Source organism: Lepidochelys kempii, chromosome 1 (assembly GCF_965140285.1).
Source record: "Lepidochelys kempii isolate rLepKem1 chromosome 1, rLepKem1.hap1, whole genome shotgun sequence".
Taxonomy (NCBI): Eukaryota; Metazoa; Chordata; order Testudines; family Cheloniidae; genus Lepidochelys; species Lepidochelys kempii.
This window is the reverse complement of record NC_136380.1, coordinates 59,066,172-59,091,546: the sequence shown is the minus strand read 5'-3', so window position 1 is coordinate 59,091,546 and position 25,375 is coordinate 59,066,172. Positions and strand designations below refer to the sequence as shown.

The window sequence follows — 25,375 nt, the reverse complement described above, 5'->3', positions numbered from 1 at the left end:
AAAAAGAGGCTTCTCCAGTGTTAAAGATCTTTTACTAAGTGAGATGAACACTTCCAAAACATGCAAGTCTTAAAGCCCACACCCATGACCTTCTTATTCAGTGGAATGTAAACAGTACTGACCGAGTTTGACACAATTGCATGTAAAAACATCATAATTACAACATATATATTGTACTGAGGCACAGTGTTGATGGGATTTTATCAAAATCATGGCTTTTTAAAAACACTAATCAGTATCCTTTTAGTTTGACAGTATTAAAAAGGACATTGTAAACTTGAAAACTAGAGTTGGTTGAAAATTTTCTGACAAAGCTTTTCCATCAGAAAATGCCATTTCATCGAAATCTAAACCTTCCATGGGATGAAAGTTTGTTAAGAAAAAAATTGAAGAAAAGCATTTTTCATATGGTCAAACAGTGTTTTGATTTTTTTTATTTTGAAACTACTTTTCATTTTGAAATTTTATATTATAAAATAAAAATACAAAAAGTCAAGAATTGGACATTTCAGTTGATCCCAAACATTTTTTATTGTATTTGTTCACAGAAATTTTTTGGTTCTGTTCTTATTTGGAATGAAAATTAATTTTGAAATGTCAGTATTTCCCATGGAACAGAAGTTCCTAGTTTCAATCAGCTGTATTGAAAATTACATTGCCAGTTGAAAATGATGGTTTTTTTTTTGGTTTTTTTTTACAGGTAGAACCTATGCTATCTATAACTGAAAGAGATTAGAAGAAAAAAGGATATATTCTGTTTTTTCAGTTTCATATCACTTATTCATTACTTTCAGGGGAAATCACATGGTCTTTTCCAAGTGCTGCAATATTTGATTGTTAGTAGCAGTGTTACTGAAACTGAAAATTGAAGGGGTAGCAGTAAGGTGACCAGATAGCAACTGTGGAAAAAATGGGACGGGGGTGGGGGGTAATAGGCGCCTACATAAGAAAAAGTCCAAAAAAACGGGACTGTCCCTATAAAAACAGGACATCTGGTCACCTGAGGTAGCAGGCATGTGTTTGCACAGAGGAAGGAGTGAAGGGAGGAGAACCAAGTGTGGTGGTTTTACTTGCAGGTCTGTGCCTTTTCGCCCATCCCCATTTAAAAACAGCAAGGAACAAAAGAGCCTATAAAGGTATTAACTCTTTTTAGGACATGCTGTTTAAAAAGTGCTACATCCAGAAATGCACTTTTTAACTTAGTCAATTACAATAAAATATCAAGTTGACGGTCTCTCTTTATGGGCACACTGACAACTCAATTTAGGCCAAAAAAGGAGGAGGATTTGTAAAAACTATTTTTTAAAAAAAAAATTCATTGGAAATATTTCTGGGATATCTTCAGACAGGCTAATTACAAACAATTTTTTGTGTGGATGTGAGCATTTCCCTTTAGTTTTTAAACCCAAATGCAATTACCATGTGCTAGTGCATGACATCTGGAAAGAAACAAAACTGAAACTGACTTGTCTATTTTCTTTGTCCAGATTGAATGAAATGCCAAAAGTAAACAACATAAAAAGCATATTAGCAGATTTTTAAAAATGCAATTTTGATAATTAGAAGATAGTGCTAGTAACACAAGAAGGAATAACTTTGCAAAACATTTTGGACTTGATGAATCATTATTTCATTGGTAAGTTTCTGACGAGTTTACTCAGGAGGATAAATGCAAAAGTGGGGAATCTAATGTGATATCTTCAGAAACCACAATTACAATAACTCTGTTTTCTCTCTTCCTTATGGTCAAAATTTACCAACTTGGATAAGCTAAAATCAGACTCCTAAATCCATATTTGGGCACCTGAATAGAAGTGGCCAAAATTCCAAAGACGCTAAGCACCTGGAGCTTCAGTAGGATTCACAAGTACTTGGCACTTCCGAAAATCAGGCTATTTTCGTTTCAGAGTTTAACTTTAGGCCTCCGTATTTGAACATTTTTGGCTTTTAAATTCAGCATCATAGACATCGTACTATTCAGGCAACTAGTGAAATTTGTTAATAGCTGGATCAAATTTATAACGAGCTAAGGGGAGACTAAAATGGGATAAAGTTCAGCTATAAACAATAGGATCCGTTATGGCACAGTTGTACTGCAACATTCCACAGCTTTGGAATTACCATGCTCTCCTCTTCATTTATCAAATAATTCAGAATGACAATGTTTAATTATTTGCAGGCATTTTTCCTAATGTCTTCCTGAAAGGTGAAGCTAATTAGAATTATATGAACAAATATCCAATTTAAATAGGTCATTACTTATAAAATAATATTTAATTGTTTTGCATGCCTTCAAGGTAACCAATATTTGTGTATTAATTTAGTTCATTCACTCACTTAAGAAGATATATATACTCTCTGCTGTTTTAAAGAAAAATGTTCCATGCAGTGTTGTTGTAGCCAGGTCAGTCCTAGTATATTAGAGAGACACAAGGTAGGTGAGGTAATATCTTTTATTGGACCAACTTCTGTGGGTGAGAGAGACACGCTTTCGAGCTTATGCAGAGCTCTTTTTCACCAAGAGAAGTTGATTCAATAAAAGATATTAGCTCATCCACCTTGTCCCTTTAAAGAAAAATAGCATTTTTAAAGGTACCTGCCAACTGGAGGTTCTCAAACTTCTGTGGATTTTCTGAGCTGGATTTTTTGCTTTGAGAAACTACTGATAAGAACTGATGTGGTTTCTTCTGAAGTCTGGGGCCTGTTGGCTTTAATTTAAAGAAGAAAGCAACGCTGCATGAGGCTTGCACAAATATTGTACAGTCATACTGAAGTGTAAATACTGTGGATATCCAGACAACATATCTAATTATTTCAGATACAGACATTTCTCTCTGATGATAGTGGGAACACATCTATTTTTTTTGAGTTCCATTTAATCGTAGGCACTGAATATTAACCCTTTAGTTCCTGGGAATGATTTTTATTTGTGCTAAAGACTATTTATAAAATGTGTTGAGTCCTACACAGAAAAACTTCTACATAACTGCTATGGGGTCATTCCAAGCCATTTATTAGAACATGTTCAGAAGCGGTCTTGAATGGCTTTTAAAAACAGGTTTAACACAGTTAGGTTAAACACACAATTGATGCATCTATGTTAGCTTGAAATTGTTTTTTAAAAAGGTATTTGGGACTTGGATTTTAGTCAGGGCAAACTAGTTTAGAAAGAGCCACAACTGACCATTGCTTTTCTTTTAGTTATTCATGTAGGTTGGCTTACATGTAGAGAGCTACAGGGCAGCGGAGTCCTTATCTAAGTTGTTTGCAGAATGTTATCACCTGTTTGCTTAATATCTTTGAGCTAGCCACATTAGTGTATACCACTTAGAACTAAAGTCACTCTCCTTGCATTAAAGGTCTACAACATACCTTTGTGGTTAAAGTTTAAATGTGCAAAAAAATGGTTTGCAAGGTGGCTAGTGAAATGAGTTTGGATTTCCCAGGAAAAGCACACAGTATTTTATGACAGGTTTCAGAGTAACAGCCGTGTTAGTCTGTATTCGCAAAAAGAAAAGGAGTACTTGTGGCACCTTAGAGACTAACCAATTTATTTGAGCATGAGCTTTCGTGAGCTACAGCTCACTTCATTGGATGCATCCGATGAAGTGAGCTGTAGCTCACGAAAGCTCATGCTCAGATAAATTGGTTAATCTCTAAGGTGCCACAAGTACTCCTTTTCTTTTTACAGTATTTTATAGATCCAGTTTTGCTAGTTGTAGCAACTCTGACTTTTCTCATCAATTTGCTGCCTACAAATGTTTGGCTTCACTGTGCTAATGCTGCTGACCTTTTGTCTCCTTGTTTCTCAAATGTTTTCAGGCTAGATACATGCAAGGTGCACCTTGCACATTCCCTTGTTCAGTAGCTGCTGGCGTCCCCAGTGTAGGCGAGGGCAGATTGCACCCTGTTGCAGTGGCCTCTGTTCAATGGTGCAGAACTGTCTTGACATAACAGCCCGGCTAACCACCTCTTGTTCCCAAGCTGTTTTCTCCTCCTCTGGCCCACCCCCCAGTTCTACGGCTATTCCTAAGAAATGGTGAGGTGATGATTATACCTCCCTACAGCCCCTTTGCATGAGTCTAGCTGCTAAAAATCACATAGGACAACTATGAATTTGAGCCTCTTGCTTCTGTAGTTCCCATTGTACTTGGAATGCTGTCTCCAGATCTCTTCATCAATCTTCCTTTCTTTATATCCACCCTAAAAATCACTCTTTTATCTCACCTACAAGACATAAATGTGAAGAAAAGGAAACAAGTGAAACAAGAACAATTTCTGTATTACAACATTCTCTGATAGGTGTTGTCTCCTTCCTTTGTTGTTTGACCTTTACTTCTAGTGCCATATTGAATTTAGGCTGTAAGCTGTTCGGGATGCTGATCATATTTTATTGTTTGTGTGAGATGTCTAGTACAGTTTCTGATGCTTGAAAATAACTGAAAAATGAATTGTATTTAGTGCTTACATACTTACCAAATAGACAGCACTTACCATGGTGTCATTGGTTTAACATGCCTGCCAATCTTCAAGTCTAGTTTAGCAATTCTGTATTCACATTTGGGAAAAGCAAGGCGGTTAATGAAAAGTTACATGCAGCCAGATTCAGCACTGGTAAAAGTAGGTATTGCTCTGCTGGAGTTAAACTGGGGATGTAGCGCAAATTAGTCATTTTTCACTTTTGAATAACAAATATATGATACTGGTATTTGGAATTAAAAAAAATCTCATGAAAAAGACTTCTCTCATCTAGTGTGAGTTAATGAGCAATCATAATTATTATATTCTTCTGCTTCTTTGTCTCATGTTTTTTCTTAACCCATCTGCCACGGTCCTAGCTTCTAGCCTAATGAATTAAAATTCTTTATAGGACAGGCTCCCACACAGCTTTATGGTGATATTCTGTTTTTGAAGTTAATGTTAAAGAGTGGAGATCAAGGTATAGTAGTATTCCAATACATCAGTAAAGTACAAAACCCCCTGTACTGTTAAATAAACAAGCAATATGAACATTTTGAGTTAAAGAATTAAAACAAATCACACTGTATTGACATCTGAGTGAAATCTTCAACAATGTTTTTGTTACTGTTCCTTTGCCTGAAACCATACAGAAAGCAAGCCCAAATAGGGTCCTATTTTGCATGTATCCAACTTCTATTCACTCCCAACTGTGTGTAGAGTCACTAAACTAGGATTGAAGATTGGTAGACCTATTAAATCAATGGAACCGTGATAAGGTTTACCCAGTCGGTTGGAAATTATGGTCCTTAATCTCAGTTCTTTTATGGGATATGCGGTTTAGGTTTGGAGAATTAAGTTATCATTGGGTTAGTCAGGATTTTGTTTTGGCAGGACTAAATTATTTCACCATTCTGAATGCTAGTGGTTTTGTTAGGCTTTTAGAAGTGCCTTTGCAAATGAAAGTGAAGCTTCTACCAGTGCTGGGCAACCTGCGGGCCTCATGCAACCCGTCAGGGTGATCCTCTGGCAGCCGCAAGACAGTTTGTTTACATCAACCGTCTGCAGGCATGGCCAACCGCAGCATTCAGTGGCCATGGTTCGCCGTTCCTGGCCAATCAGAGCTGCGGGAAGTGGCAGCTGGCCTGCGCCACTTCCTGCAGCTCCCGTTGTCTGGGAACGGTGAACCATGGCCACTGAGAGCTGCGAGTGGCCATGTCTGCAGACGGTCAATGTAAACGAACTCTCTCGTGGCCCACCAATGGATTACGCTGATGAGCCGTAGGTTGCCCACCACTGCTCTAAATCGTTACAACTGCCACAGGGATTTCTACCTTTGGCAGAGTGAATACAAAGCGGTAGCTAGAAGCAAGTTCTTGCAGCTTCTTTTTAAAGCTGTTAATTTCAGATCTATTCTTGCTTTGGATTAAAGGAACACATCCAATTATTGAATATTTTCCAAAGATTTCATAACTTCTTAATATTAAAATATCTGATTTAATTTACCAATTTCATAATTATTTTTTGTTGCTTAAAAGTTTGGTTAGACTATATATATTTCAGATAGTTTAGCAATAGCCATAGTACTAAGATGCATTATGGAGTCAAAGCTTGAAACTGTGTTAGGAAATTATTTAAATGTTAAGAAATCTAAAACAAAGATAAAAGTAGTACCTAAAGAATTAGAAACTTTTTTGTTAAGGTGAAAGATCTCACAGATTTAGTTGTTCTTACTCTGAGCCTCACAAAGACTCAAAAATATTTGATTTCTTTGACAAAGTACCTAAAAGAAGATTAAGCATTGTTGTTGTAATTGGTGGACTCTGAAACCAAAACAAGCACCTAGTCCTCACGAATGCAATTCTGAATTGTGTATATCTGGTTCAGAAAGCTATTGATGCTTAAAAGATATTTGAATTTTGGCTGGGTGCATATGTTAAACTTATTTCTTAAAACTCAGTAAAGTGGTATTACCATGGCAGCATGGTCTAATGGTTAGAGCCAGGGGAGGACAACTGAGAATCAAACTTTGGCTCTATTCCTGACTCTGTCCTGGATTGCTGTGTCTCCTTGGACAAGTTAGTGGTACTAGATCATGTTTCCATTTCCACCTCAATAAAATGGGGCAGTGTTACCTATCTTAGCACTTTAAGATCCTCAAAAGAAATGCAATGTTATTATTTTGTTATCTGAATTTGTACTATGCTTGTGTCCAGTGACATCAGTCAGATTCTTGAGTAATAAATTTACTTGAGCATTTTAAAATGCGTGCACTAAAACTGTTCATGTGAAGAGTATTCATGGAGGGGAGAGGCTACTGATCTGAAATACTGTTTAAAACATTTGAGAAGCAATATAACATCTCAGATAATGTGAGTAAAGTTACTTTACAAACAAAAGTCACTTAGATAAACCTTATCAATAGATAAACTGAGTTTTGGGTACAAAGTTTTTTTTTTAAAGCACTGATTACTCCAACTGGAACTTGTGGATAATGACCTCAGTTTTTCCACATTCAAGAAAAGTTTCTATTTTTAGAGCATTACTGTACTCTAATTAAGTCTCAGTGCTCGCACTATCAACCCCTGTATTCAGTGGCTCATATCTTGGCTCAAAAAATTATTCTAGGCAGAAAGTTAGCATTCAAGAGATCAGATTCCCCAAAGAAAAAATTTGATAAATATATTTCATTTTTTGAAAATAGAGAAAAACAAAGGCAAATACATAACTTAAGTCTGTCTATAACCAAAGTCAATTAAAATCTCTCAAACATGTTTAAAGGGATGGAAAACTAGGAGAAAAGCAGCCTACTCGGAAAGAACCCAGAACTGCTGTTCATGTGCTTAACCACTAGACACTCTCTCATTATGCTGAAATTTGGTCTTCCTCTTTTTTGTTTTCCTTCCATCTCTCACACCTCTCCACCCCCAGACCAGCTGTTTGCCTTAATACATTTTTCTTACTCCTTTTTCCTCAAGAATATTTTCCTCATCATAGATACTTAAAATCTGAATTGAATGGGTACAGGAATCTCCCATCCCCCTTGGCTAGTGGATCTGTTATCATGTCAAGGGAAGAGTGGAAGCTTGAAAAATGAATGACTAATTGCTCAAGGAAGGGGGCATAGCCTTCTTCAGGAGACAGGAGCAGCATTGACAGCAGGAGGGACTGTTGAGAGGAACTGGGGTATGAAGTAGGTGGGAGAGTGAGAAGCTGAGGTAACAGTTGTCTGTTTGGACATGTGTGGGAGTTCTAAAGGTGTAATAGGCAAGCAAATCATAGTCATGTAAATACTTGTAGTTACTGAGAAAAGTCAGGCAAACCAGCCCGCATCACCTGATTGGCCTGCAGGTACTTGTATAACTGAGAAATAACTGTGGTCGTGAGCCAGTAACTGTACATAATTTTTCTACTGTGCCTTAGACAGTGCCGGAATTGCCAAAAATCATGGCCTGGAAATCATGAGATTGTAAGAAAAACAAATGTTGTGTTCTTTTTATTTGTCTTCTGGTTTTTGAACCTGCAGGATTCATGTTTTCAAACTCTTCTCCACAACCATGAGGACTAGAATCTTCTTTTTTTTTTCTTTAAATGAAAATTGAGTTTCTATTGGGGTCACCTGACTCCAGGTGTTAGGGCTTGAGAAAACCCCCCAAATATCTTGAGATTTACAATACAATCTCAAGAGTTTGCAACATTGCAATTCCCATTCAGAATAATAGAGCTGTAGGAAAAAAATTGAATACCAGTCTTTGAAGTTTTTTTGCCTTTATGCCAGACTGGTGCAACTTGGATGACCAGTTTACTTTACATTTGCTTGTGAACCTACAGATCAGTGCTGTGTTCACATTACACATTCCTTTGTCAATTTTGCTATTTAAATGCATTTGCAGTCTTTTCATGTATATTTATAAGTAACACATTCATCCATAGAATTTGATGGACCTTGAACAGACAAGCAACACATTCAGTATTTGTAAAATTTTGGGTCCATCAGTGTTGATGCCCTCTGCTTCACACTAGGGGAAGGAAAATGCTGACTTCCTACTTTTTGCTCATCCATATCTACCACGGTTTACTAACTGATTAATAATGCCTTTTCACTACTGATACAAAGCTTAACACCACATAAATAGATACATCTCTCTTCTCCCCATTATTCCTGACTTGATATTGGTGGCTGGGTTTTGGTTTCACATTATTGAAAGAGTATTATTGCTAAGCAGGAGCCCCCTGCTGAAGTAGACATAGACAAAAAATCCAGCACTTCTGAATTTTGAAGACTAGTTTATTGCTATGGTGTGAAGCAAGAATGTTTTTCATGCATTTCTATATAGTTCTACCGACACTTCACAGATAAGCTGAGAGGAACCTGAGGTTCTGCTATTGATGATAAGTGTGAGATTCTTGCTTCAACCGTCTTCTCCACTTCACTTGTACCCTCCTCCCACTGCCTTTCCCCATCACCTCTCCGTTATCTTTGTCTTAGCAGGGTTCAGACTTCCTCCTTCCTCTTTATCCAAAAGTACCAGTAATCAACCTAAAATCCAAAAGGAGATCTTAAGTGCCTTTGAACTGCAACCTGATGCTCTTGAGTCTTTCTGTATTTAACACATAGCAGCTGTAGTAAGCCAGGCAGCACTCGAACTGGAACAGGACCAGTCAAAAAAGGAGGAGCACAGGTCCATCACACTGGCCTTTTCAAATCCTAACTGAGGGTTATGGAGGAGGCAGAATGTCCTTGAACTGGCTAACTGAAGCCGTTGCCAGAGGAAGGGTGCAGAGTGAACACTAGAAATAAACAAAAACACAGAGCACTTGAGCAGTGCCCCAATTGTTGGTGTGACTCTTGTCAAATAGTCAGTTTCCTTTGCTAATGTTCTGTTACTATGATTTTCTTTTTTAGGATTCGTCTCTATTTGATCTTATTAAGCAATCGAAGGAACGAGAAGGCCAAGTTGATCAACCTGAGCCCACCTGCACTCTTAACTTGCCTCTCCAGCATAATCACACTGCAGCAGATCTGTAAGTAAAGTGCATGCTTGGAGTTTAGTGCTGTGTGGAGTTAATTTCTTCCACAATATTATATAATTATTTATTTGTATACGTTAGGACTCATACAAAAAACAAGCCATCCTCAAAAAATTTTAAAATATTTTTTCTCAAACTCCATCAAACTTATACTTCTAATGTCATTTCTGTTTACCAGGATTTCCCTGAAAACTGTTATGTTACATGGCATGACTTCATCTGTGTAGGGATAGATATACTCTTTTTACTTAAATACATTGACAAAACTTCTTAATATGCCCATATTTTCAAAAAGGTTTGTGATGCCATAAGCCAGAGTGTGTGAATACAGCTGCTACTCAATGCCACAACCAACACTTCTTCCCAACTCCCTTGCTCTGCTCCTCACTGGCCCTACAGGCAAGTGGGGTAGCAGAAGTAATCTCCATTCCCAACTGTGCCAGAGGAAGGAAAATGCCTGCAGCCAACAATTTGGCAGAGCAGAGAGTAGTTTTGTTTCTTCTTCGAATGATGGTCCCTATTGTATTTCACTGAGGGTTATGCTCATGTGCCAAGCTCCTGGAGCCAGAGCTTTTCAAAGTAGTGTTGCTTGGTGGTCCGCGCATGCACCTTTTTATTGCCTTGAGGTTTTGCCCGAGGCCATTAAAGGCGGGTCAGACTGACCATATCTCCAGTTCCTTCTCACCGCCACCCACACCTGGGTCTGCTTACTGGATTATGCCGGTATTCAAAGTCTGTGCTTCCTGCCCTCGCTCGTTCTCCACCAGCGATGAACACCAAAGCTGTTTGTACTGTTTGGAGGAAGCCCACATTGCCTCCAGGTGCAGCATCTGCCTCTCCTTCCCTGCCCATACACGAGAAGGCTGAGCTCTCCACCTCAAGAAGCACCTCCTGGAGGTAGTCGTGGGCCAAAAATGGATCCTGGCTGGGGTACCCACCTGTACATTGGCCTGAGCAATCCAAGAGCGCTCCTTCTATTGCGGAGCCTCCATACAGATCCGTCAGTACTAGTACTAACGATCCTGCATTGGTTCCTAGCCATGAGCCACAGAAACATGCTCATTAGCATGGCAGTAAATTTTCCTCTAAATCCCAGGACACTGAACTGTCCATGAGTTCCAGCCACATAGGAGCTACGCGCGCCAAGGTACATGAGAAATAAGAGGCCACACTGCGCGCCGGATCCACATACACCTCATGCTTCGACTCTGCTGACGTCCTATGAATTGTTGGTCCTGAGACAGATGCCTTTACCGGTTCTGGTCCCATCAATAGACCAGATATCAAACGCTTCGGGACCTCACAAACTGTTCATCCTGGTATGACAAATGTCTCTGCATGTTTCGGTGCACTTACTAGGGGAGGACTTGTGCCCACGCACTCAGCAATGCTCTGGTCGACAATTGGTCATTCTGGAGGAACTATGCCTTCCCCCTCCTACCACTCCAACCTCACATCCTCCGCAAACTCTAGCGGGAGATGGTGATGGCCATTCTGATTACTCCATTCTGGCCTTGCCAATTCTGGTTCCTTCTTCTCCTCCACATGTCAAAACTACTTCCATTCCTGCTCCATACTTTTCCAGAATTGCTGACACTAGACAATGGCAGACTAAGGTATCCAGATCCATGGACATTACACCTGACATCATGGTTTTTGCACGGACATCTCAATTAGCATGAGAATGCTCACTGGCAGTACTAGATTCATAGATATTTAGGTCAGAAGGGACCATTATGATCATCTAGTCTGACCTCCTGCAGAACGCAGGCCACAGAATTTCACCCACCACTCTTGCAAAAAGCCTCTCACCTATGTCTGTGCTATTGAAGTCCTCAAATATTGGTTTAAAGACTTCAAGGAGGAGAGAATCCTCCAGCAAGTGATCCATGCCCCATGCTACAGAGGAAGGCGAAAAACCTCCAGGGCCTCTTCCAATCTGCCCTGGAGGAAAATTCCTTCCCGACCCCAAATATGGCGATCAGCTAAACCCTGAGCATATGGGCAAGATTCATCAGCCAGATACCCAGGAAAGGATGTGGATAAATTGGAGAGAGTCCAGCGAAGGGCAACAAAAATGATTAGGGGACTGGAACACATGAGTTATGAGGAGAGGCTGAGGGAGCTGGGATTGTTTAGCCTGCAGAAGAGAAGAATGAGGGGGGATTTGATAGCTGCTTTCAACTACCTGAAAGGGGGTTCCAAAGAGGATGGCTCTAGACTGTTCTCAATGGTAGCAGATGACAGAACGAGGAGTAATGGTCTCAAGTTGCAGTGGGGGAGGTTTAGATTGGATATTAGGAAAAACTTTTTCACTAAGAGGGTGGTGAAACACTGGAATGCGTTACCTAGGGAGGTGGTTGAATCTCCTTCCTTAGAGGTTTTTAAGGTCAGGCTTGACAAAGCCCTGGCTGGGATGATTTAACTGGGAATTGGTCCTGCTTCGAGCAGGGGGTTGGAGTAGATGACCTTCTGGGGTCCCTTCCAACCCTGATAATCTATGATTCTATGAAAGAATTCTCTGTAGTAACTCAGATCCCACCCCATCTCCATTGGGCCTATTTACCATGAATATTTAATTACCAAAACCATGTTATCCCATCATGCCATCTCCTCCATAAACTTATTGAGTTTAATCTTAAAGCTAGATAGATCTTTTGCCCCCACTGCTTCCCTTGGAAGGCTGTTCCAAAACTTCACTCCTCTGATGGTTAGAAACCTTTGTCTACTTTCTAGTCTAAATTTCCTGGTGGCCAGTTTATATCCATTTGTTCTTGTGTCCACATTGGTACTGAGCTTAAATAATTCCTCTCCCTCTCCGGTATTTATCCCTCTGATATATTTATAGAGAGCAATCATATCTCCCCTCAACCTTCTTTTAGTTAGGCTAAACAAGCCAAGCTCCTTGCGTCTCCTTTCATAAGACAAGTTTTCCATTCCTCGGATCATCCTAGTAGCCCTCCTCTGTACCTGTTCCAGTTTGAATTCATCCTTCTTAAACATGGGAGACCAGGACTGCACACAGTATTCCAGGTGAGGTCTCACCAGTGCCTTGTATAATGGTACTAAAACCTCCTTATCCCTACTGGAAATACCTCTCCTGATGCATCCCAAGACCGCATTAGCTTTTTTCACGGCCTTATCACATTGGCGGCTTATAGTCATCTTATGATCAACCAATACTCCAAGGTCCTTCTCCTCCTTCGTTACTTCTAATTGATGCATCCCCAACTTATAACTAAAATTCTTGTTATTAATCCCTAAATGCATGACCTTACACTTCTCACTATTAAATTTCATGCTATTACTATTACTCCAGTTTACAAGGTCATCCATATCCTCCTGTAGGATATCCCTGTCCTTCTCTAAATTGGCAATACATCCCAGCTTTGTATCATCCGCAGACTTTATTAGCACAATCCCACTTTTTGTGCCGGGGTCAGTAATAAAAAGATTAAATAAGATTGGTCCCAAAACCTGATCCTTGAGGAACTCCACTGGTAACCTCCCTCCAGCCTGACAGTTCACCTTTCAGTAGGACCCGTTGTAGTCTCCCCTTTAACCAATTCCTTATCCACCTTTCAGTTTTCCTATTGATCCCCATCTTATCCAATTTCACTAATAATTCCCCATGTGGCATGGTATCAAACGCCTTACTGAAATCTAGGTAAATTAGATCCACTGCGTTTCCTTTGTCTAAAAAATCTATTACTTTCTCAAAGAAGGAGATCAGGTTGGTTTGGCACGATCTACCTTTTGTAAAACCATGTTGTATTTTGTCCCATTTACCATTGACTTCAATGTCCTTAACTACCGTCTCCTTCAAAATTTTTTCCAAGACCTTGCATACTACAGATGTCAAACTAACAGGTCTATAGTTACCCGGATCACTTTTTTTCTCTTTCTTAAAAATAGGAACTATGTTAGCAATTCTCAATCATACGGTACAACCCTAAGTTTACAGATTCATTAAAAATTCTTGCTAATGGGCTTGCAATTTCATGTGCCAATTCCTTTAATATTCTTGGATGAAGATTATCTGGGCCCCCCGATTTAATCCCATTAAGCTGTTTGAGTTTCTCTTCTACCTCAGATATTGTAATATCTACCTCCATATCCTCATTCCCATTTGTCATGCTACCATAATCCCTAAGATCCTCTTTTTAGTCTTATTAAAGACTGAGGCAAAGTATTTGTTTAGATATTGGGCCATGCCGAGATTATCCTTGACCTCCACTCCGTCCTCAGTGTTTAGCAGTCCCACTTCTTTTTTTTTCCTTCTTATTTATATGGCTATAGAACCTTTTACTATTGGTTTTAATTCCCTTTGCAAGGTCCAACTCTACTTGACTTTTAGCCTGTCTCACTTTATCCCTACATGTTCTGACCTCAATAAGGTACCTAGAAGGACTCTGCAAGGTGATCCTGTCAGGCCAAATGGGCACTTTTTACCTCCTGGACCCAACAGCAAGGTCTTGCCCCTGAAGCTGTGGGCATCTCCGTGCTCTTGGACTATTTCCTCCACCTGAAAATCTGGGGACTCGCTTTCAGTTCTATCAGAGTGCATGCAGTTGCCATCAATGCTTTCCATCATTCAGTGGAAGGGCATTCAATTTTTCATAGAATCGTAGGATTGGAAGAGGCCTACGTGGCAGGACTAAGTATTATCTAGACCATCGCTGACAGGTGTTTGTTTAACCTGCTCTTAAAAATCTCCAGTGATGGAGAATCCACAGCCCCCCTAGGCAATTTATTCCAGTATTTAACCACCCCGACAGAGAGTTTTTCCTAATGTCCAACCTAAACTGCCTTTGCTGTAATTTAAGTCCATTGTTTCTTGTCCTATCCTCAGAGGTTAAGGAGAACAACTTTTCTCCCTCCACCTGGTAACAACCTTTTATGTACTTTAAAGCTGTTACCATGTCCCCTTTCAGTCTTCTCTTCTCCAGACTAAACAAACCCAGTTTTTTCAATCTTCCCTCATAGGTCATGCTTTCAAGACATTTAATCATTTTTGTTGCTCTTCTCTGGACTTTCTCCAATTTGTCCACATCTTTCCTGAATGTGGTGCCCAGAACTGGACACACTACTCCAGTTGAGGCCTAATTATCACAGAGTAGAGCGGAAAAATTACTTCTCGTGTCTTGCTTACAACACACCTGCTAATACATCCCAGAATGTTTGACAACTACTCTGTGGAAAGAGTTTTCCAACTAGTTATGCACCCATTTTATAGTAGCTCCATCTAAGTTGGATTTCCCTAGTTTTTCACCCTGCCCTTGACCGCCCATTCAGCCTATAACTCCCCAATGGGACCTAAACCTAGTCCTTACCTCTTTAATGAACTCTCCCTTCAAACCACTGTCCTCCTGCCCTCTCTCCTCTTTGCTTTCCTTGTTGCCATTACCTCAGTGAGGAGGGTTGGAGAGCTGGGAGCCATGATGGCAACTCCCCCACCCTTCACAGATTCCATAAGCACAAGGTCTCACTGTGACAGCATCCCAAGTTTCTGCCAAAGGTGGATTCCCAGTTTCACCTCAACCAACGTATACATCTGCCTACCTGCTTTCCAAAACAATATGTCTCAAATGAGGAACAGCAGCTTTATTCCTTCGATATGTGTAGGGCTTTGTCATTTTACCTACAAAGGAGAAAGCTGTTTTGGAAGTCTCCTCGGCTATTTGTTGCCATAGTGGAGAGAATGAAAGGACAGGTCATTTCTACCCAGGGAATGACCAAGTGCATCTCAGAGTGCATTATGTGCTGCTATCAGTTGTCTGGGCGCTCTCCACCAAATGGGATACAAGCCCATTGCACAAGAACGTAAGCATCAATCGCAGCTGCGCTTCATAACATGCCCCTTGTGGTCATATGTAAGGCGGCCACATGGAGTTCCGTACACACCTTTTCCTCTCACTATGTTCTAGTACACGATTCTGCGACAGATGACTCATTCGGCGCAATGATCCTCCGTTATATGGTTCTGCCATCTTCCTTGCATCACCCTCCTATCTAGGTATTGCTTATCAATCACCCTCAGTGAAATACAATAGGGACCATCACTCGAAGAAGAAGAGGTTACTTACCTGTAACTGGAAGTTCTTTAAGGGTATGTCTACACTACGGAATAAGGTCGAATTTATAGAAGTCGTTTTTTAGAAATCGGTTTTATATATTCGAGTGTGTGTGTCCTCACAGAAAATGCTCTAAGTGCATTAAGTGCATTAACTCGGCGGAGCGCTTCCACAGTACCAAGGTTAGAGTCGACTTCCGGAGCGTTGCATTGTGGGTAGCTATCCCACAGTTCCCGCAGTCTCCGCTGCCCATTGGAATTCTGGGTTGAGATCCCAATGCCTGATGGGGCTAAAACATTGTCGCGGGTGGTTCTGGGTACATATCGTCAGGCCCCCGTTCCCTCTCTCCCTCTGTGAAAGCAAGGGCAGACAATCGTTTCGCGCCTTTTTTCCTGAGTTACCTGTGCAGACGCCATACCATGGCAAGCATGGAGCCCGCTCAGGTAACCGTCACCCTATGACTCCTGGGTGCTGGCAGACGCGGTATGGCTTTGCTACACAGTAGCAGCAACCCATTGCCTTCTGGCAGCAGACGGTGCAGTATGTGTCCGAGGTGCTCCTGGCCACGTCGGCTGGGAGCGCCTGGGCAGACATGGGCGCAGGGACTAAATTTGGAGTGACTTGACCAGGTCATTCTCTTTAGTCCTGCAGTCAGTCCTATTGAACCGTCTTGTGGTGAGCAGGCAGGTGATACGGATGGCTAGCAGTCGTACTGTACCATCTTCTGCCAGGCAGGCAAGAGATGAGGATGGCTAGCAGTCGTACTGTACCATCTTCTGCCAAGCAGCCATGAGATGTGGATGGCATGCAGTCCTTCTGCACCGTCTGCTGCCAGCCAAAGATGTAAAAGATAGATGGAGTGGATCAAAACAAGAAATAGACCAGATTTGTTTTGTACTCATTTGCTTCCCCCCCATCCCCTGTCTAGGGGACTCATTCCTCTAGGTCACACTGCAGTCACTCACAGAGAAGGTGCAGCGAGGTAAATCTAGCCATGTATCAATCAGAGGCCAGGCTAACCTCCTTGTTCCAATAAGAACAATAACTTAGGTGCACCATTTCTTATTGGAACCCTCCGTGAAGTCCTGCCTGAAATACTCCTTGATGTAAAGACACCCCCTTTGTTGATTTTAACTCCCTGAAGCCAACCTTGTAAGCCGTGTCGTCAGTCGCCCCTCCCTCCGTCAGAGCAACGGCAGACAATCGTTCCGCGCCTTTTTTCTGTGTGGACGCCATACCAAGGCAAGCATGGAGGCCGCTCAGTTCACTTTGGCAATTAGGAGCACATTAAACACCACACACATTATCCAGCAGTATATGCAGCACCAGAGCCTGGCAAAGCGATACCGGGCGAGGAGGCGACGTCAGCGCGGTCACGTGAGTGATCAGGACATGGACACAGATTTCTCTGAAAGCATGGGCCCTGCCAATGCATGCATCATGGTGCTAATGGGGCAGGTTCATGCTGTGGAACGCCGATTTTGGGCTCGGGAAACAAGCACAGACTGATGGGACCGCATAGTGTTGCAGGTCTGGGACGATTCCCAGTGGCTGCGAAACTTTCGCATGCGTAGGGAACTTTCATGGAACTTTGTGACTTGCTTTCCCCTGCCCTGAGGCGCATGAATACCAAGATGAGAGCAGCCCTCACAGTTGAGAAGCGAGTGGCGATAGCCCTGTGGAAACTTGCAAAGCCAGACAGCTACCGGTCAGTTGGGAATCAATTTGTAGTGGGCAAATCTACTGTGGGGGCTGCTGTGATGCAAGTAGCCCACGCAATCAAAGATCTGCTGATATCAAGGGTAGTGACCCTGGGAAATGTGCAGGTCATAGTGGATGGCTTTGCTGCAATGGGATTCCCTAACTGTGGTGGGGCCATAGACGGAACCCATATCCCTATCTTGGCACCGGAGCACCAAGCCGGCGAGTACCTAAACCGTAAGGGGTACTTTTCAATAGTGCTGCAAGCTCTGGTGGATCACAAGGGACGTTTCACCAACATCAACGTGGGATGGCCGGGAAAGGTACATGACGCTCGCATCTTCAGGAACTCTGGTCTGTTTCAAAAGCTGCAGGAAGGGACTTTATTCCCAGACCAGAAAATAACTGTTGGGAATGTTGAAATGCCTATATGTATCCTTGGGGACCCAGCCTACCCCTTAATGCCCTGGCTCATGAAGCCGTACACAGGCAGCCTGGACAGTAGTCAGGAGCTGTTCAACTACAGGCTGAGCAAGTGCAGAATGGTGGTAGAATGTGCATTTGGACGTTTACAGGCGCGCTGGCGCAGTTTACTGACTCGCTTAGACCTCAGCGAAACCAATATTCCCACTGTTATTACTGCTTGCTGTGTGCTCCACAATATCTGTGAGAGTAAGGGGGAGACGTTTATGGCGGGGTGGGAGCTTGAGGCAAATCGCCTGGCTGCTGGTTACGCGCAGCCAGAAACCAGGGCGGTTAGAAGAGCACAGGAGGGCGCGGTACGCATCAGAGAAGCTTTGAAAACCAGTTTCGTGACTGGCCGGGCTACGGTGTGAAAGTTCTGTTTGTTTCTCCTTGATGAAACCCCCCGCCCCTTGGTTCACTCTACTTCCCTGTAAGCTAACCACCTGCCCCTCCTCCCGTCAATCACCGCTTGCAGAGGCAATAAAGTCATTGTTGCTTCGCATTCATGCATTCTTTATTCATTCATCACACAAATAGGGGGATGACTACCAAGGTAGCCCAGGAGGGGTGGTGGAGGAGGGAAGGAAAATGCCACACAGCACTTTAAAAGTTTACAACTTTAAAATTTATTGAATGCCAGCCTTCTGTTTTTTGGGCAATCCTCTGTGGCGGAGTGGCTGGTTGGCCGGAGGCCCCCCCACTGCGTATTCGGGCGTCTGGGTGTGGAGGCTATGGAACTTGGGGAGGAGGGCGGTTGATTACTCAGGGGCTGCAGTGGCAGTCTGTGCTCCAGCTGCCTTTGCTGCAGCTCAACCATACACTGGAGCATACTGGTTTGGTCCTCCAGCAGCCTCAGCATTGAATCCTGCCTCCTCTCATCACGCTGCTGCTACACTCACCAGAGGTCCCTTCTCCGCCTGCTGGGTCCAGGAGGCAGCCTTGGGTGGGTTCAGAGGGTACTGGCTCCAGGTCCAGGGTGAGAAACAGTTCCTGGCTGTCGGGAAAACCGGTTTCTCCGCTTGCTTGCTGTGAGCTATCTACAACCTCATCATCATCATCATCTTCTTCGTCCCCAAAACCTGCTTCCGTATTGCCTCCATCTCCATTGAAGGAGTCAAACAACACGGCTGGGGTAGTGGTGGCTGAACCCCCTAAAATGGCATGCAGCTCATCATAGAAGCGGCATGTTTGGGGCTCTGACCCGGAGCGGCCATTCGCCTCTCTGGTTTTCTGGTAGGCTTGCCTCAGCTCCTTCAGTTTCACGCGGCACTGCTTCGGGTCCCTGTTATGGCCTCTGTCCTTCATGCCCTGGGAGATTTTGACAAAGGTTTTGGCATTTCGAAAACTGGAACGGAGTTCTGATAGCACGGATTCCTCTCCCTAAACAGCGATCAGATCCCGTGCCTCCCGTTCGGTCCATGCTGGAGCTCTTTTGCGATTCTGGGACTCCATCATGGTCACCTGTGCTGATGAGCTCTGCATGGTCACCTGCAGCTTGCCGCGCTGGCCAAACAGGAAATGAGATTTAAAAGTTCGCGGTTCTTTTCCTGTCTACCTGGCCAGTGCATCTGAGTTGAGAGTGCTGTCCAGAGCGGTCAGAATGGAGCACTCTGGGATAGCTCCCGGAGGCCAATACCATCGAATTGTGTCCACAGTACCCCAAATTCGAGCCGGCAACGTCGACTTAAGCGCTAATCCACTTGTCAGGGGTGGAGTAAGGAAATCGATTTTGAGCCCTTTAAGTCGAAATAAAGGGCTTCATTGTGTGGACGGGTGCAGGTTTACATCGATTTAACGCTGCTAAATTCGACCTAAAGTCCTAGTGTAGACCAGGGCTGAGATTTGTCGTCCCTATCTGTATTCCAATACCCCCTCCTTCCCCTGTGCTGCAGCTCTGTAGGTCAGCAGTGGAGAAAGTACTGGAGATGCAGTTGGTCCACCCTGCCCCTTATTGCCTCGGGTGAAACCACGAGGCAATACAAGGGCACATGCATGGACCACCAAGAAACACTACTTTGAAAAGCTCTGGCTGTGGGCACATAGTGTATGCACATAACCCTCAGTGGGGACCAGAGATATTGAAGAACCTCCCGTTACAGGTAAGTAACCTCCTCTTATATACTGTGATTTTCTAGACTTTTGGGAAAGATACTAGTTTCACCAGTCCCTGGTCCTGAGGTGGAGGAGAAATATGGATGAGTTTCAATACTTCTGATTTTCAGTTCTCAATTTTAGAAATTACTTGTTTCAATGGAGGCTTTTCCCTTCTAGCAAGGGAAATGGAAAAGTATGCATGTGTATTGTGTATATACCTTTGTTCACTTGTTTTCTATTTTGAAGTGTCATTTTTATTTTTATTTCAATATTTTTATTTATGCTGTATTTGCAGGTATCTTTCTCCTGTGAGATCTCCTAAGAAGAAAGGATCCACAGCGTCTTTAAACTCCACTCCTATTATAGATGCTCAGCCTGTTTTGGCACCCCAAATTCAGAAACCACAGAAATCTACCTCCCTTTCGCTATTTTACAAAAAAGGTTTGTAGATCATGTTAACAAGAGAGAGCATTTATATGTGGAACATGTATATGTAGAAGCTGCAAAGTAACCTGTCATCATCTATCCTTTGTTTTAATGAAAGTCAATACATATATCAGGAAACTGTAATAAAAACACTGTACGAACTATCAGATGTCATTCTTTCATTAGGGAAAGCATTAAGGCACTCTGAACAAGTTCAGTATTAGGAAAGTCTTAGTACAATACCAATAGATTAATACGTGTGTTCTACACATATTGTAGCCTAAAGGTAAAATTTAATTTATAAGCAGGCAGGCTTGTGCAGCCTCACATTGGTTTAGGCTTTGAGCTATTGTAATATGGTGCTTGCAAAATTTAGTCTAATTAAGTGTAGTTGCCAGAATGTTAATTTGGATTGAAAATTCCTATAAACCAACCTACAGGAAATATTGGCGCATATATCCCATGTTCTATACAGACACATACTAACCTCATCAGACATAATATACAAGCAAAGACAAGGAAAATCCCAACCCCCTCGCTGAAATAACCTTATCTACCAAGTTGGTTTTGTTGTTAATGTGTGATGGTCATGAATAATGCCAGTGTATTGAAACCTTCAGTGTAGCAGCAATACAATGACCGATCATACGCTTAGCAAATGGAAATCATCTCTAGCATGTGTCGTCTTCTGGCATATGACTTCTGACATCATGGGTCATTACTGGAGACTGAATCTGGGATCTCCTTTGCTAAAAGCATGAACCATCCCTACTTGAGCTAAAAGAGAAACTCTACCTGCTAGAGAAGTCTCTCATCCTCTGATACAGCAGTTAAAGGCAGGCACTCTGAACAGTGGCCTATACACATTTCTCTATTAACAATGTGATTAATTATTTTTCTCTTTTCTCAAGTGTATCGTCTGGCATATCTTCGATTAAATACCCTCTGCTTACGGCTTCTGTTTGACCACCCTGAACTAGAACACTTGATCTGGACCCTTTTTCAGCACACATTGCAGAATGAATATGAACTTATGAAAGACAGGCACTTAGACCAGGTAACATAAATCAGTGAGATACTCTAGACTCTTTATTATTCCCTCTCTTGCTATCAAAATGTTGCTTTTAAATTTTTCAACTGTTAAATTCTGGTATGAGGTTTTTATTTCCCACAAGAGGCAGATTATTCAGAGCAGAAATTAGTTTAATACAGTGAACTGATGTATTTAAGAAGGCCTCAAGTTATTTTTAACTACTAAAAGTTATTTATGCTATAACGTCAAAGGCATAGCATGTGTCATTAAAAAAAATCTTCGAAAAGTAGTGAGTAAAGGCCAAAGTTCACTGTGAATACATTAATTTTGACTAGGAAAGACAATACTAACTAATCCACATTTTGTCTTTCTACCCTAAAATTTCAGCTTCATACTGTATCTAAATGTGAACTTGAAGAATATTACCATTTTTGTTCCATAATTTTTTTGCAAAAAGAAGGGGACATTGGTTTGCCGTTTTTGTTTTCTCCTCCAAGGATTGGGATGGGATGGAATGACATGTAGATAATTGATTTAACTCAGTATAGGAATCCTAGAGCTACTGATCTTCACCTTCATTTCCTAGCAACCAGTCCTGACTTCACTGAAGTCAATGGCAAAACCAATTCTGGCTTCGCTGAAGTCAATGGAAAAACTCTCATTGACTTCCATGGGGCTGGACTGCACCCCAATAAATAGAAAAACATGTAAGAATGTAGAAGAATATAGGGGAGAGGGATAGGTGCTTTCTCGATCTGAAGTATAACAACATTTGCTGCATTTCTGATGCTTCTTGTTGTTTCTTTAATAGATCATGATGTGTTCCATGTATGGCATATGCAAAGTAAAGAATGTAGATCTTAGGTTTAAAATCATTGTTACAGCATACAAGGAGCTCACCAATACAAATCAAGAGGTATGTAAAATCTTTTAGTATTAGTCATCCATGAATATTGTAACAATGTTGGTGTTCTTAAAGTCAGGTGGAATTTCTTTGCCTGTCCAGATTTTGTCAAGGAGTTGGCAAAGTTTGTGCTGGAGCATTGTTCCACCAGCTTTTAAAACCTCAGCTGGGATGCTGTCTGGGCCTGGTGCCTTGTGATTTTTTTTGTCTGCGTAATGGCACGCTGGACTTCCTCAGAAGATGGGAGATCAGCAAGGTGTTCCGTTGCTGAGCATTGTGGAATAGACTCTATGGCAGTGGTGGTCCACCTATGGCCTGGGAATGGCGAACCACAGCCACTGGGAGCTGCGGGGGGCCGTGCCTGCGGACTGTCAATGTCCGCAAAATGTCTCGCGGCTCACAATCAGCCACAGGTTGCCCACAACTGTTCTATGTTGTCTTCAGATACCGTGGATTTGTGGTTTAGTAGGCTCTCAAAGTGCTCCTTCCAGCATTGTTTAGTGGCCACATTGCCTTTGAGGAGGGTGGAGCCATCCTGGGAACGTAAGGGGGTTGGGCCTTTGGAGCTCGACCATTGCTTAAAAGAAACTTTTCATGTCATCCTGGTCTATGAAACCCTAGATCTCAGAGGCCTTCTCTTGACACCACTTATTTTTGATGTCACGTAACCTCCTTTGGGCTTCAGCTTTGAGCAGGTGATAAACCTCATGTTTTTGTTATTTAGAGGAATCATTTTGCCAGCTACAGAATGCAGTTCTTTTCTGTTGAATTAATGCTAGGATTTTCTCGTTGTTTTCATCAAACTAGTCTTGGTGCTGATGAGTGAAATATCCTATAGTTTCAGCACATGCACTATGAATGGTATTTTTAAGTTGATCACAATGCTCTTGAATGTCAGCGATGTTACCAGGCAAGTTAGAGAGTTTCTCAGACAGGTGTTGCTGGAACATCTCACAGCTGGCTTGGTCTTGAAGTGTTTTGATGTTGTACCGGTTTTGCTTAGTCTTTGGGTGATCTTACTAATCAATGGTCTGTCCAACAATGAGTGATCTGTACCTTTCATGGCTCATGTGATACGGACATGGGCATAATCTCGGGCTCTGACTATAACATAGTCAAGGAGGTGCCAGTGTTTGGACCGAGGATGTTTCCAGGTGGTCTTATATTTGTTACTCTGCCTAAAGATGGTATTTGTGATGAGCAGGTCATGCTCCGCACATTTGCTGGGGAGGAGAATACCATTGGGGTTTACATTTGCCAGCCCTTCTTTGCCTATTGTGCCGCTCCAGAGTTAGGAGTCCCGTCTGACTCTGTCATTGAAATCTTCCGGGAGGATGAGTTTGTCTGACTTAAGTGTGGCTATGAGGACTGCATCGAGAGCACTATAAAACTGCTCTTTGTCGTCTTCCTCATCATCAAGTGTTGGGGCATATGCACTAATGACTGTGGCATATTGGTTGTTGCTGAGCTTGAGCTGAGTCATGAGATGCTTGTTGATCCCCATGGGAAGCTCCAAAAGCTGACTGGTGATCTTATTTTTGATGACAAAGCCAATCCCATGAATGTGTCTCTCTTCAGGTGGCTTTCCTTTCCAAAAGAAGGGGTAGCCACCTCCATCCTCTTTTAATTGGCCGTCATCGCCCCAGCGGGTCTCACTAAGAGCTGCAATGTCAATGTTGAGTCTTGCCAGTTCTCTGGCAATTACGGCAGTTCTTTCTGCGCTGAGATCTTTGTGCAGGAACTACAGAGGTATTTCCCTCCTCTCCATTGCAGGGAAGATCCTTGTCTGGATACTACTAAACCGCTTTCTCCCCCTTGTTGAGGAACTCCTCTCTGAATCACAGTGTGGCTTCAGGCCATCCCGAGGCACAACTGACGTGATCTTTGTGGCATGACAGATTCAGGAGAAGTGTAGAGAGCAACACCAGGAACTGTTCATGGCATTCATTGATCTAACCAAGGTCTTTGACTCTACCAATAGTGATGCCCTATGGAAGGTGCTGTGTAGGTTTGGCTGTCCACAGAAATTCATTTCCATCATCAGACTACTCCATGATGGGATGACTGCCATCATTCTGTGCAACGGCTCAGAGATCGAACCATTCATCATTCTCACTGTTGTCAAGCAGGGCTGTCATTGCTCCAACACTCTTCTCCATTTACCTTGCTGTGATCCTGATTCTCATCCGTGACTGCCTTCCTGATGGAATCGGGATTGAGTATCGTATGGATGGTCAACTCCTTAATTTCTGAAGTCTCCAAACAAAATCTAAGATCATGAGAATTGGCATCACTGATCTTCAGTATGCAGATGACTGTCATTCTCGCACACAGAGAGATCGACCTGCAAAGTACCCTAAATCTTGTTGCAGATGTCTATCACAGCCTGGATCTCTCTCTCAACATCGGGAAAACCAAGGTACTCTACCAGCCCTCACCTGCAAAAACTACTCTTCGTACAACACAAATCACCATCAGTGGAGAACCCCTGGAAAATGTGAACCATTTTCCATAGCTTGGCAGCCACATCTCCCAAACAGCCAGCATTGACACAGAAATTGTATACATGATCCGCTGTGCCAGCACATCCTTTGGAAGACTACTCAAATGAATCTTTAATGATCGGGATCTGCAAACAGGCACCAAGATCTTGGTTTACAAGGCAGTTGTCATCCACACTCTTCTCTATGTGTGTGAAACCTGGGTAACCTATAGATGTCATCTCCAGTGGCTGGAATTGTTCCAACAGTGCTGCCTCAGGAGGAGTCTCAGGATCAGCTAGGAAGTCTGACGCACTAACATTAGCATTCTCTCTGCAGCCAACATCAGCAGTATAGAAGGACAGGTCATGAACACCAACTCCGCTGGACTGGCCACTGTGTATGTAGGCCTGACACTCGCCTCCTGAAGCAAGTACTCTTCTCTCAGTTAAGTCAGAAGAAGGGCTTGCGGTGGGCAGCAGAAGACCTTCAAAGACATACTGAAAGTACACCTTAAAAAGGGAGGCAACTACCCAACAAACTTGGAACAGAACACAGTGGCACCACAGCTCACTTTGAGGAGACCTGCTTATGAGAGAGAGAAGCGACAAAGGAAGAAAAGGCACAACAGTCCAGCCAACAACTGTTGCCCCCAAGATTACACCTGTCACTTCTGTGGGAAAATCTGCAGTGCACGAATTGGGCTCCT

The 25,375-nt window shown here is 42.5% G+C and overlaps 1 protein-coding gene across 6 annotated transcripts in view; it reads left to right on the top strand.

The window, feature by feature from the left end:
- The window catches only part of RB1 (RB transcriptional corepressor 1), a 172,319-nt gene that overhangs the window by 130,760 nt on the left and 16,184 nt on the right, over positions 1 to 25,375 (top strand). For all 6 annotated transcript variants that reach the window (XM_073343945.2, XM_073343935.2, XM_073343928.2 and 3 more), the window contains 4 exons: positions 9,365 to 9,483; positions 20,119 to 20,264; positions 21,161 to 21,306; positions 22,094 to 22,198. In XM_073343945.2, coding sequence (XP_073200046.1) covers positions 9,365 to 9,483; positions 20,119 to 20,264; positions 21,161 to 21,306; positions 22,094 to 22,198 — 516 coding nt within the window. The remainder of the gene's footprint in view (positions 1 to 9,364; positions 9,484 to 20,118; positions 20,265 to 21,160; positions 21,307 to 22,093; positions 22,199 to 25,375) is intronic.